The 14,256-nt window shown below is 37.1% G+C and overlaps 1 protein-coding gene across 3 annotated transcripts; it reads right to left on the bottom strand.

Moving 5' to 3' along the window:
* Positions 1 to 2,722: 2,722 nt before the first annotated feature.
* On the bottom strand, positions 2,723 to 14,184 carry LOC113679075 (uncharacterized). 3 transcript variants are annotated; one of them, XR_016186342.1, is made up of 8 exons: positions 13,954 to 14,163; positions 12,041 to 12,177; positions 10,899 to 10,998; positions 7,422 to 7,559; positions 6,970 to 7,101; positions 5,876 to 6,136; positions 3,661 to 3,738; positions 2,723 to 2,778 (listed from the first exon to the last, which is right to left on the bottom strand). XR_016186342.1 is itself a non-coding variant. In XM_089205430.1 (7 exons), the coding sequence occupies exons 1-7, from the start codon at positions 14,078 to 14,080 to the stop codon at positions 3,719 to 3,721; spliced, it is 915 nt and encodes a 304-aa protein (XP_089061556.1). In that variant the 5' UTR covers positions 14,081 to 14,163; the 3' UTR covers positions 3,594 to 3,718. The 3 variants fall into 3 exon arrangements, 2 of the variants coding, with proteins under 2 accessions (XP_089061556.1, XP_027051823.2); XM_089205430.1 differs by lacking the exon at positions 2,723 to 2,778 and having other exon boundaries at positions 3,594 to 3,738; XM_027196022.2 differs by lacking the exons at positions 2,723 to 2,778; positions 3,661 to 3,738 and having other exon boundaries at positions 5,435 to 6,136; positions 13,954 to 14,184.
* Between the last annotated feature and the right edge of the window lie 72 nt (positions 14,185 to 14,256).

The raw sequence follows: 14,256 nt of genomic DNA, 5'->3' as shown, positions 1-14,256 counted from the left end.
ACTGCATAAGTGATGTATCATTTCTGTATAACACTCCCTGAATCGAATGAAGGATATCGTTTTCCCTTCCGAAATAAAACTGGGACTAATGACTTACTGAAGAGTGATTTAATAAAAATGAAAACTGTTAAAACCGATAAAGATATTGATTAGCTGTACATTTTAAATTCAGCTGAGAGTTAGCAACCAACAAAGCATGAAAAATATTGTGACGAAAGTTTCGAAGCCGCATCAGTAAAAAAAAATTTGCATGTTCCTGATTTAAACCGCCTAAAGCAAGCCACAGGAAGCCGTCGCAAATGACGTTTTTTGCTTGGCATCCTGTTAAGATTATTTACGAGGTGGTCTTTTGCTTCACTTTTAGCGATGAAGTGGACTGATGGGTTTGTTGCTGTTCGAACGATGGGATCAATAAGGGATAAACACATCTTTATACTTGAGTTCTGCTTCCTTTTCAAAATGATCTCATCTGAAATAAGCAATTTTCGCTTTTGCTAAGAATGGTATTGAGGGATGAAAGATACTTCGGGGCCGGTCTTAGTTATTGCTCCGTTCCCCTTGAAAATGATGTGATCAACCTGACAACTATGTGATCCCCCAAAAATCCCCCGCCCCGCCTCGGCAATAAATTCCCTAGCTGCCAAAACAAAGTCAAAATGCTGCGTTTGTTCACAGTCTCGAAAGAAGTCTTAAAAATTGATGATTTATTCTGTCGAACTCTGGATTCTGAGTTATTAAAGTCCAAAACACTGCTACAGTTATGTCGTGATCACGAGATACTTTCACATTACATGTAAATGCATCTTTTATTTAAAAGTAGGGAGAGAAAATTGCGACCAAAACGCTCAAGGTGACTTATTCAGAGAGTTTTGTGGCTATCACAAGAGTTGGAAACAAAACTTTTGGTTGTGTCAAAACGGATTACATGTAAAGCATTGGCCAGCACATCATGTTTCCTTACGCTTGAGGAAGAAGCTAATTTATATCGATTTTCAATTTGCTGCTAAAACGCTGGCTTTTCAAGACAATTTTTTACAATTCCAAATCTTTTTATCTTTTATTTGATATGTTTTTCAGTTCAGGAAAGCATGTTATTAAGAATTTAATTTACGAAAATTGGAACTTAGAAAGTTTCAATTAGTTTCCACTAAAAAAAAAAATGCAATGGAACAAACTATATTCAAAATTGGCGGCACAATATGCTTATTTGCATCACTGCTCATTCAAAGACAATTGTTCGTGATCAAAAGTCGTAGATGATGCTATAACTTCAACGCAAAATTTGCTGGACTGTGCATTTATTAACGACTATGAATTTTAAAGATAAATGATTTGCTACGCGTGCTGTTATCGAATTGGAGTAGGTAAACACGCTCTCTCGAATTCTTCCACTGCCCTTACTGTTCATCTACATAAACAGGAAAAAATCCTATAACAGCAGGGAATTTTTGACGGATTATTCCCACGCACCTAAGCGATTCGTTTACTTACGCACCAGCCTCTGAGACGTTATAATTTGAAGAAGTTGGATCAGTAAATTTTGCATATGTTTAGCAAACTGAAGGAATCAATGACGTAACCTCTTTAAAAGGTGTGTCATTTCCGCCTATTAAGTTTCACTTTCGTTTCTTGTTACCCATCGAACATTTTATCCATTAGCACACGCTGCTCTGAAGATTGGGCGTCCACTTCCTACGTCATCAACAACCGAATAAATTACATTATCATTCAACTGCATTGGGTAGCGATATTGTAAGGTTATCTTGACAGTTGGTTACTTTGTGTTATAAAAATACCTTTTTAACCAGTCGGCTGGGCGCGCTACGCTTCCCTATCAGCTTTCCTTTCTTCGCCTTATGAGAAATGAACGGAAAGACTTGGCAGAAAAAAAAGCAGTTGGATAGTAAATAACTTATTTGACGTTTTGGTGTGTAGTATCGCTGGGTATTTTTACTCGTTATTTGTATTTTGACTCGTCCTACGGACTCGTCAAAATATGGCACAACTCGTATAAATACTCAGCGATAGTACTCATCAAAACGTCTAATTGGATATATTTACTTTCACTTTATTGACTCATTCTACGCTTGAATACGATTATTGGATGCTAATAAAACCAAGAATATTTTAATTCAAGTCTAAAAAAGAGTCAGATACCTACATTCGTAGCAAATTTTTAATAGCACATTGTAGTTGGAAATTTAAAAAAAATGCTCGTAACTGTTCACACGAGAACAGATAACATGTGAAACTAACAACGTGTTTTAATTAACCTTTTATCTTTTGCTCTAAGGGTTATTTTCGTTTGATAAATTAGAATATATATTACTATAAATTTTTTTTTTTAGGGATCACATTTTACATCACGATTTAGCTTTTGACACAGTCGTAAACCACTGATAGAATCTTGCCATTTGAGAAAGTTACAAACCTTACTTTCTCTTTACAATCCTTTTTGCAATGTGGTATCTCAAAGACATAACTATAAATTAGACGATGATCAAATTTCTTTATACACTGATTGTCTTTCGTACTCTTTGGAAACCTTCTCTTGAACTGTTCAGCGGTAACATGTTCTCCTTGGGTCGCTGAAGTTAAGTATGCAGTTTTCTCTGATTTTGCGCCGTGAACCATACGCCGATCTTGACTCGTATTGACGGTACTTTTCCCTGAAGATTTTATCATCCCATGGAATAGAGAGACTGATGAAATCCTAGGTCTTGCTTGCACTTGTATACTAGAGTTCATCATTAATACGCACAGAGCCATGGAGAGTAACTGAACAAATGTTTGAGGAACAAAATTAGTTAAATAAATTAATAATTCTTCTAGTTTCAAATAAACGTTTTAATTCTGTTTTCGGCAAACTGAAAGATGTAGGAATTGAAAAATTGATCACGTGATGGACCAGTCGAGAAAATAACCAAAAGACAATTTGTGCGGAGAGATAGCTCATCAGAAAGTAAAATTTCAGTTCAATTGAAGTGGTCATACCAATAACGTAAAGCAAAACGAAAACAGAAATATGTTTATCCTATTAGACGTTTCGGTGTGTAGTATCGCTCAGTATTTTTACGAGTTGTGCTGCATCATTTTGACGAGCCCGTAGGACGAGTCAACATACAAACAACGAGTGAAAATACTCAGTGATGCTACACACCAAAACGTCTAATAATTTATTTATTATCCAACTGCCTTTTTTTCTGCCAAGGCGGGAAAAGCAAAGCGGATAGAGAAGCGTTGTGCGCGCAGCCGATAAGTTAAACAGATTTTTTTTACCTTACATAGTAACTAACTGCCCAAACAACCGTACAATATCGCAGGATATTTGTACTCTTTTCGCGCGTTATTTGTACTCTACTTTGTGCAGTTGGTTAATAAATATATACATTTATATTTGTCGTAACGGTACTAATGAGTATTTAAAAATGTCACGCTAAAACAAAACTATGCATTATTAAATAAGAATTTAGCCTTTACCTGAATTATCACCGAGGCAGACATGTTCATCTCTTCTTCGCTCGACCGCGCTGAAGACTTCTGAATTCACTCAGTTTGCTCAGTTCCTAGGTCCTGCTTAAATAGTCCTTTCGTATGATTTCGACAACTAAAAATACTTTAAACCGTTTAAGTGACGTTTCTATTCATTTTAGGACGTACCTGTGAGTCAGTTCCGCGTGACTGGGCATCAAAGGGAGGCTTAAATCAGCAGTTACGTCTAATTTTCCTTAAAGTAGCCTTGATCAAAAGAGAGAGAAAAAAATTCCCCTTAATTTCTGATGTTAAGTTAAATCACGCCATAATTTTCCGTATCGTACTTTTCCTCAAAATTTTCTTATAAAAATTGTTCAAAATATTCATCCTCTTTTCTTTTATGCTAAGGAAAATAATGAACCAAAACTTAATAAAAGAAAATTGAAAATACTATACTATTCCACGATGCTTTTAACCACTAAACCATTTTCAGTGAACAAGCTATATAAAAAATGTGTTTATTTGGTTCTTTTATATGATCGTCCTAAACTATTATAAGTTTTGTAGGATTGGCACTTTCCCATAGGGATTTTTCTTACGAAATTTTTCTTTATATTTGCAACTTCGATCAGGTTGTCTCCCTAAAAATTCTGCATTTTGTGTCATATAAGAAACTATGATACATATGAACTGTTTAATTCCTCATGAATGGAACAAATCCAAACTTCAAAAACTGTCAGTAAAACTAGATAACATTCTGTGCTGTCGTTTCGTAACACTCCAAAAATAAACTCAAAAGTTTATTATGCCTACGCAATGACGCATTTGAAGTCTGCTTTCATGTTGGAAGGAAATCGAAAGTAATTTACCGAGGGAAAGTTTGTCTTTTGAATTTATGAGATGAGGCAATACTCCCTCTACCTTGTCTCATTCATTCATTTTTTTGAACCAAAACATTTTTATGCACTTTGCATTACTTACTTGAGTGAAGGATACTTAGTTTGATTAATGGATATTCTAGTCTCATTGTTCACTATTTTGTAATTGTGTTATTACACGATTTGCCTGGCAAGTCAAGTGTGACTGAATTACCATGCATCGTATATTTTCCGTATTTAAATCGCTGTTTTTCACAGTGGGTATACTGATCAATTGACTTCGTTTTCGTGGATGTTGAAAGTATTTTTTCGGCCGAAAATGTCCATAATGGAGAACAAATATTAGCCTGTAGTACCAATTATAAAGCCAGGTTGGCGGACACGGCTTCATAGTTCTTTTATACAAACTTACACGCGCCAAAATTATTCATCAAGGTTCCTAAACTACGCACGAGTGATTTACACACAAAAAAGCCTGAGGAGGCTTTTGTCTAAAAACGTTTGATCTGTAACAGACAGTAGACACAGCTGAGTCGAAATAGTAACGGAAGAACATGCCCTATTAGTTACGTCTGTTGTAGGTACCCTGAATTATTTTACACGCGCCAAAATTATTCATCAAGGTTCCTAAACTACGCACGGGTGATTTACACACAAAAAAGCCTGAGGAGGCTTTTGTCTAAAAACGTTTGATCTGTAACAGGAAGTAGACACAGCTGAGTCGAAATAGTAACGGAAGAACATGCCCTATAAGTTACGTCTGTTGTAGGTACCCTGAATTATTTTAACTGTTTTGGAAATGCCTATTAATAGAGGTCTGGACGCGTGAACGCTTCTGAATTATGCCTCGGATGACGACAGGTACACTGATTGAGGTTTCACGCTCCAATGTCCAACCATAATCTTCGCTTGTGGAGCAATTCTCTTTCAGTACTATTCCATTTTAAAACGGAAAAAAAATTATTGGATGAGGAACTGTGAAATTATTTGAAAGTGTTTTTAAATCTACTTGCATAAACCAACTCAACTTTTTTTACCATATCTCATTTGACAATGATATCAGGACGAAGTAAAAATTTCTGTGCGTTTTTAAAATGTGCTTTATTCTCAAATTTAGCTTAACTTGACAAAATGCAAAAGTGTTCTTGCCATAATTTAATATGCCCAGCTTCTACCGCCGCCAAATAAACCGCAGTGACGAATGCATGCTGAGCGCTTGCCCTGAAGCACTTTCCATCCACTTGAACAATTAATCCTGAGGTAACAAACCTTTAATAGCGTGGTTTATATGAAAGCCCTTTACATGAAGTACTTTTGAAACGTAACCGCTGGCAAAAACATTATGGAGCAAGTCTACATGTTCTGGCAAGTATTCTGTTTATGATAAATCTCACCGAGTTTTTACAATTAATATCTAGGTGCCTCAAATCTACAGGGATCGTCGCCATGGTATTGTTCGTTTTAAGGTGTTCTTCTCTGAGGACAAGAATTATTCTTCCTGTTCGCTCTAATGTACTGTTTACCATTTTTACTCCAATCAACTGCTGTCGAGAAATTGTCCAAGTACAACAGGCGTCTTCGCTTGTCTTCCTTCCCCAGGATCAGATACACTTTGTTGACCTTCAGATTACTGCAGCTGCAGGTTATTTCCAGTCCTCTCTTGTCCAATAACTGATGTCTGTTGTTGATCTTGACTCTCCCTTGTTTGTACATGCGCAGTATGCGGACTCGTAAACGAGGCAAGCCATTTTTCATAATTTCGGATTCCATTCGGGCTTTGATCACTGACAAGTAAACACAAATGAATGAGATTGTTATTAGCGTACGCACAGATTGGGTCCGTATTGATTATTTATTTTCTTATCATTAAGTTGTATTTTGCATAACGACTCGCATTCGTATTGAGTTAGTACTAAACACCAGGTTGAAGTCCACAGATAGAGTTCTTCATTTACTTTGCCGAGGTCACTGATATGTGAGAAATAGCTTCTGTGTTTAAAAGCGATTCTTGTAGAACACAAATATCTTGCCATAGGATTCACAAATGCTAAAAGACTCTTAGACAATACTTCACGCGTGATTCATATCGATCAATCAACATTCCTCCGGGCAGATCTCCCGAATATCTGAACTTTTGAAGATTTGCTTGTTCTAATTCACTTCCCCGGAAAAAATTGTTTTCAAGTGCCTCACCCGAATGCCGGATATGATGGTAAGTTTTTTTGTTTTCTTTTTTTTGTGAAAGGAAAAATCAGCTACCGTGACTTTTTACACATTGACCGAGCTTTAAAACTTAGACCTTGTAGATCTTTTCTTCAGAACAATTTGCTCGCAAAGCGAACTGTCTACCTTTAAACACCTCCATATCTGAGGATATAACACTTGTATCCCGCTGTAAAGACATGAAACTTCCGATTCAAATTCCCCACCCCAGTCAAAAAAGGTTCAAATCACCCATCCCCGGGCACGGACGACGGTCAAATCCCCGTCGGTTGTCTGTGAGGGATATTGAAGCTTCGAATTGAATGGTGCATAAGAAGCATGAAGAAAATACTACAGAGTCTGATCAGCTTTCATAAAAGGCGATTTAACCCCAAGTAGCAATGACGTAACTCACCAAAATCACTCAAACAGAACCTTCTCATGACATGTCTCCTATTGCACCTTTTATTGCAAATCTTTGGAGGAGGAAGTGGTGAGCCTCCTTGTTCTGAGGAATTCCGCCCCGTGTTGGTCCGTTTGTGTTTGTCTAGAACAAATATGGGACTACAGACATTAAACTGATAATTCCACACGCTGTTACTTTAATGACATGCGCTTGATATGTATACCTATCTCGAAGGGTTCCCTTTCGTTGGAAAAAAGTTCATTAGGACTACATGTTTATCCTCCTCGAAGTTCTGCACTCTGAAATATTTCGATTCAGGTCCTTCCTCTATCCAGAATCTTCATGAAGTGACTCAGTAATACACTAATTTCTTTTTTCAAAACCTTCACTTCCCTCTCTCATCATTGTTTCCTTTATGCGTAGTTTTTTCACTCATTTCTTTTTTTCCTTTGCGTACTTACCAGCCACGCAGTTGCGCCTCAAAGTGAGGCTCAGAGGACCCCATATCTGGCTTCCGGCCACCTCAGCAAAGCTGATGTTAATGGTTAGCTGGGCCTCTCCTGTTACCTTCCCGGTGCACGGGAATTTCACCCGGAAAACTGCAGAAGAAAAGGATTACGCTCAATGGCTGACTAAGTTCTGTGCCCACAAAAGAACCAGATCTGTAATCAGACCCTCTTCAGTAAAGAGTAAGACATAACGTGTTGAGGAAAAGGGCCGTTGCGAAGCTAATATCTATGATGCAGATAGCGTTGTAAATGGATTAAATTTATTTCAGATCTTCCTCTTTTTCATAAAACCTTTTAAATCCTTAATCTCGTTTAACTGTGGTCTGGGTTATGTCGTTTCTTAATACTACACGAAAATTCACTTAACAATCGAATCATCCTATCTTCCTATGTTCCGGAGAATATTTTTTAGTAAGCCTTTTATTCAAGGTTAATGCGATGTGCGGCCCTGCATAGACATGAATAATCAATAGACTCTTGACCTTGCAGATTTGGTGAACTGTAATTTAAAGGAAATGTATCAAGGAGATTTTGACCCTCCGTGCTTGAAGACCCAGGAGAGATATCACCGGTTCTTTAGAAACATAATCTAATAGGAAATAGCATCAAGAATTCCTCTGTGTCCAAGTCAAAATAAAGTAAAACTAATGGATTTTAACCCATCGCAGGATTTTAGAGTGGAAATTGACCATCAATGTGTAAAATGGAATACCCATATTAATAATTTGCTAAGGTTGTTAATCAGAGGATTAACGTCGATTATACCAGAAAAAGTGAATCCTCTTAATCTTTCATCCGGTGCCAAAGTTAAAGTTTGGGATTTTTCAGGTCAGTGGGCTAATAATATCAAAACATTCTCTAATTTATGTAATTGATATAAATAATCTGCTTTCTTATGCTCATAAAACCATACAACATGACTAACCAACTTCCTGTGCCCCAATCAAAAGATATATGTAATAATGATGATATTCATGAAACGTGGCCAACGTGAATTTTTCTTTTAAAATTCTCTACGTTTTCTTTCCTCAATGTTTCGTACCAAAGGGGTCACTTTTTTTCCTCTTACACCATTCTCGTGCTTTCAATTGGCCAATAGAGCTTAAAAGGCGGAGGTAGTCTCCTTGCGACATAAATTCCCTTTATGTGACCCTTACCCAGGTTGTGAAACGCTTGAGGATAGAAATTATATGAATCTTTACGGAGTAAAGTCTCGTGCCCTCAGTCACTTGCATCGAAGGGTAAAAATAAAACCAACGTACAAGAACAAGAACAGCCTAACAATCCCTTTCTCTCCCCTCCCTCTTTAGAAACATCAGAGTAATAATGAAGCATCAGAATGGTAAAAACTTTAAACTCGCCTATATGGCATTATTGTCATAAACGATGACAGGGAGGACGCCGTCGACAAGTTTTGGTCAGGATGGGAGAAGTTCTCTTTGCAATTGTTGACGACCACGAGACATTGATTAATAGATTAGCCAAATAACCAACCTAGCCTCGTTTCCAGACCTTTAACGGCCAAGCGGTTCAGTTACAGTTACACGGTAGGATCTGGGCACGAAATTATAACCACCTTACGACGAGGCTCTACATGAATGAGACTTACAGCTCAAGTGGCGAAGCTTGCGAGATTCGACCTGGTGAACAAAGCGAGCATGCAAGAGGTCTATGAAGGGTCTAGCGTGCCAGAACCCCTACAGGCCTTTCTCAGACCAGTCTCCCGCGTTTGCATTCGGTCGCTGCCTCGAAACCCCAAGGGCTTGCGCCAGTGGTGCAATGCCAACGAGAGCTTGCTCTTAGCCGAATGAATAACATAGTTTGCCTGGCGAGTAAAAGGCGTTCTTTATCTGTTAAAGAAATTAAGAAAATCGATTTGCTTCTTTTTGTAGACAGGATGACAAAATTATGCTTAACTGCGAAACCAGAAGAACAAATAAAACAATTAAAAGAAGATTCATGTCCAACGTTATGGCAGGTAATATTTTTCTTTGACTTTTCCTCATTATTTTATAGCAAATTCGCTTTAATTTTTTATCTTCTTTATCGTTATTTCTATTACTATCTTTATAAATATCATTTTTTTTTTCATCGTGAGACAAGACACTTGAAACCGGAAATGAATCTATGACATATAATAAAATGTAGCATAGAGGCTCATTGAAACTCGATCAAAATTGTTCCATATTTTACCAAGAGAGTATAAAATGCCCGCTAAGCTCCACACAATTAAACGGAAACTTTTATTCATAACATCGTTAACACCCTGCAAAGACGTTTTGCTCATCAGTTTTACCAAATTAACTCGGAGCAGGGTTTTGAGATAAGAAATTGAGATAACACATGCATTGGATTTAATCTAAATATAACAAGATGTCCACAATTAAATCGTATCCTTTTCTTGAACAATTTACCGTGTTGCTTACTACGTAATGGTTTTTCACTGGAATTGTTTCCTTCTTAGAAAATTGATCCATTGCGGGAGTCTCTTACCTCAGATTAAGGATCACATAAGTCGTGAGTAGTTCCAAACAAATCGCATGTTTATCAAACAGCTACCTTCACCCCCTCATAACAAAAATGATATTCATTCCTCAACCGATGGAAGCCCAAAACCATGTTCTGAGCCCCTGTAAACATTTCTCGACTCAAAAGACCATCTATAATTAGCCCATGTCCCTCAAATGCTATTACTCTACTCAGACTTGATTGGCAGATGACCAAATCTATTATTTCGTAAGCGGATCGGTAAACAGCTGACGACGAAAACAACGATTGTGATATTTTGAGAAACGTTTTCGACCGTTACAGCTCAAATTAAAAGATATTGAGAAATGTGACTCAAACTTATGAAATCAAGGAAACATGGAGGTTACTCAATCAGACGACATCATCTTGTGTAACAGATATAAAGTAATGTAAATTCAGCCAAAAATCAGCATCTTTCATATTTTTTTTCTTATCAATTCAGTTTTATGAGATTTTTTCATCTCATAAATTTTATTCACATGGATATGGAGTGACATAATCCATATCACATCGGTGAAATAATGGTATTATATACTTGCAAGCTTGGATTAACACCCAAATAGAATTTACCAGATTCCTTTTTAACTTTTCGCATAATGAAAGCTCATTTTGTGCGTTAATGACTGTGTTGATTTATTGGCATCCACCAAAAATTCCCTTCAAGCTCCCCTAGAGAGTTAGATGATTTCCAGTTGCAAATCTTCACTGAGTTTAGTAGCCAACTGTCTCAAATAGTGTTATATGCAACAGTATCTCGTTTCTTTTTTTGTCTTAACTCAAGCGGAAAAGTGAAAGTATTCTGTCTCAACAGGCTCCATCATGCACTCACCCCCACCCTTTACGAGAAGAGGTTTCGAACTGTAGGCGTATATCTTTGAAGCAAATCACTGAAATTCTTACCTCTGGTTTTTCTGGGTACGAGTCCCGTCAAACGGATGTTAGTCGTGGGATGCCTCATGATGGTTTCGTTGCTCGATTTGAAGTTCAAGGAATACTGAACCTGGAAAAATAAGGTTTTTCGTGTCATACCACCAACAGTTGCTGAACACTTTGCGAGGACGAGTTACTAAAAGCTACTAAAACACAACAAATTAATTCTCGGCTGAAGGGGAACGAACTAAATTATAGTGAATTTCATCTAGTACATGAGAGACTGAGAGCATAATCGTAACTTTAAGGGGCTGCCTACCTGTTAAGACGGAAACTTAATTTCTTTTATAGTAACGTTACATAGAAATTGGAAATTTGCAGCCATTCTCCGTACAAACATAGAACTAATTCGCCAACCCGAGCTTTTTTCCTGCCGTAAACTTCTGCCTAACTACATTTTAAGAGTCTTGCCTTTCCTTAGAACTTTTACTTACCAATTCAGAGACCAACGAATTTTATCATCGCCATGGAAAATTTCCAGATACATTTTGATACAGGTCGTCAAATTTTACAATCACTGATCTCATTTTTAACCGATAATTGCTTAACAGCGTCACCAATCTCATTATTTCGTTGATTTACGATTTCAGTTGTTCTCGTCTCGTTATGGTTGGCTGGGCGTGGGAAAATTTTCATTTCTTGAGTTATTTTTGCCCGTCAGATAAGGGGTCAAAAAAAAAACGTAAAAAAAAGGATTGTGATAAACTTTCACGACTGGGACGAAATAAATACAAAGCTTCTTCTATGCCTCGTTTGCTTTTCTTTGTAATCAAAACGTGTCGAGTTCCATATGGAAACAATTTTTACGTGAGATCATTTCCCTTTTAATTGCGATTCATTTTATTTTTCATTAATGCAAGAAGCTACAGTTGTCCAGGTCTCTCGAATTTTAGTTTACATCACTTTTTTTATGATGAATTTAGGTAAATTCCAGTTTATATAGTCTCCTTAAGCGTAAGCTTTATCTTAACTGAATAAAGCAATTTGAATGATTACCGTAAGAGATACAGAAATTGAAGTACGAGGGAAGATAGTTTTTTTTCTTCGGTATCCACAATCTTTCTCAGTTCTATCCACTCAGGCGTAAAAGTGAAAGTGTTGTGCTTTTTTACCTTTTTAGTGCCATTGAACCGAAATTTGAGGTCTTTGATTCTGTGGTCAATTGGAGGAATCATGCTTGACAATATCGGTGTCTTCAGCACGGGGGCCACAATACCATCTCGGACGAGGTACAAGTTTGTTTGTAAATCTAATGGCATAGAAAGTAAACATTAGACTCTCTAAGTACCAGAGTTATCTTTTCATGGAAATTAGTTCATGCCGGCTTTAAGGCTTTACAATCGCAATTGAAGAAATTTGAAGAAATCGTCGACTGAGAAGGGCACTGTTTTAAGAAGGAAATGAATAGTGATGCGTTTCTCAACTGACGGAAATAAGTAAGGTGAAATTTTTAAATCTAATTCTAAATATTATGTGTCATGCCTTTCATTTAAAATGATATGACAAAATCAATGACAGGATTTCGTGCCTGACACCGCCCGCCCCCTCCCCCCCACACCTCCTCCCCTTCCCTTTCTCGGAGGTAAAAATGATGTTAATTTAGATGGATGGCTGTTTCGGTTGTGCTAATATCTTGATACCTTTACATTCTGAAAAGAAAAAAAAAAAAAAAAAAAAAAAAAAGAAGCTTATCATAGGATATCGTTTTACGATCGTCGGGAATCGCTTCATTAAACACAGGGAAAGCCATTCCGCAAGTTTTTATCTTCATTAATAAGCTTTAAAAGTACGCCATTTTGATTGATAACAATTCACTAATGAGAGTCAATACTAGTTTGAAACCAAGGGGTGTTTACATGTAAGCTATACTGTTATGTCTCTTGGCATTATACGAAGTGTTATTCATCACAGCATGTCTTCGAAACAGTTAAGCAAGTAAATAAAAAGGAATCTGCAAGCTACAAATAGGCTTCAAATGTTAATTACTGCGTAGTCTGTAGTTAAAATAACAAGCTACGGGATGAGTAACTGCATTAGGTTCCAAACGTCTTTTTTATTGTTTATGATAAAGTTACTACGGGAAATCTTACGCAAAATCGTTGGCTTGCCAGTTAACTTAAACGTTAAAAAAAGCCCAAAGCACATGGACGCCAAATCATCAAAAAGAGGGCAAGTTTTCAGTAATAAGACGTGGCTTTTTGTAAAATTATTTCTCGCGTTAGATTTCTCTCTTTTCCTTTGGAATGGAATTGAAAAACATGTTAAATGTTTCTCTGGCGTTTGTGCTCAAGGACACCAATATACTCTAGTTTTCACAATTCTTTTTCACGCCAGACAAAACAGGGAGGAGTCAAATAACTTTGTGGTCCAAATTACCTAATGTAATCGATGTCTCCGACGACGACACAGCATGCAAGAATAGAAAAATGCTTGTGGTCTTCTTGCTCAATCAGAGCCGCTTTAAAAAGATATCAATTCTTAATAGACAGCTTTGGCTCTGTTAGGGAATTATTGTCATTATTGCAGGTGACCTTATCCAAATTTTCGGAGTGCATGGAAGAGTTGTTTATTGAGAAAGAATGCTGAAAACTGTCCTCATACTCTGTTTATCCGGATGTCTCTGACTGCACGATTAAGCCGTGCAACGAAAATAACCCTGAGATACAAAAAGGCGATAAAAGACCTCATGTTGCTCTGAAGAGCTGACGAAAGTTGTAGATTGCACTCAAAGTGATGGCTTTCATCTAAACTGATAAAACCAACAATAGGGAACGCATGACGCCATCTTCATGGGAGACACTGGGATGGCCATTCCTATATTGAATATTTTCAATCAAAAAGTCTTGATCGGTGTATTTGATCGCAACATTTCCATTCGCAAAAATGCAAAAGCTACCTAAATTTTGTCTCTGGGGTCATGAAATCAATGCCTGGACGTAAATTTTGGGATGAAAAACTATGTAGAAAGTGTAATTATACAAAAGAAAGTCATTCTATTTGCAAGAACTGGGATTTATTTACTTACCATAAAGAAAACGCGATACCTCTTTTGCCTCCAGGAAAACGTTCAGTTTAGCAGAGCAGTTGTAAAGGAAGAGTAAAGAAAACAAGGTGAAGGCTTTGAGAAAGTGGCGTGTTTGTAGCCCGGCCATAGCACTTAGGAGGGGGGTTTGTACTCCTCTGTCTAAGCGTTCGTGATAGTTAGTTGAGCTGTTTAAATCACTGCTGTCACAGCTTTCGCTTATAAAGACAACATCGTTATTAATTACGGTAATTAAAATCTGTAAATGAAACCCAATGACAGATTGGTTAAGCTTGTCATCTAATT

Source organism: Pocillopora damicornis, chromosome 4 (assembly GCF_964200805.1).
Source record: "Pocillopora damicornis chromosome 4, jaPocDami1.2, whole genome shotgun sequence".
Taxonomy (NCBI): Eukaryota; Metazoa; Cnidaria; class Anthozoa; order Scleractinia; family Pocilloporidae; genus Pocillopora; species Pocillopora damicornis.
Note: the sequence above shows the minus strand (reverse complement) of the source record. Positions and strands in the feature narration are given on the sequence as shown.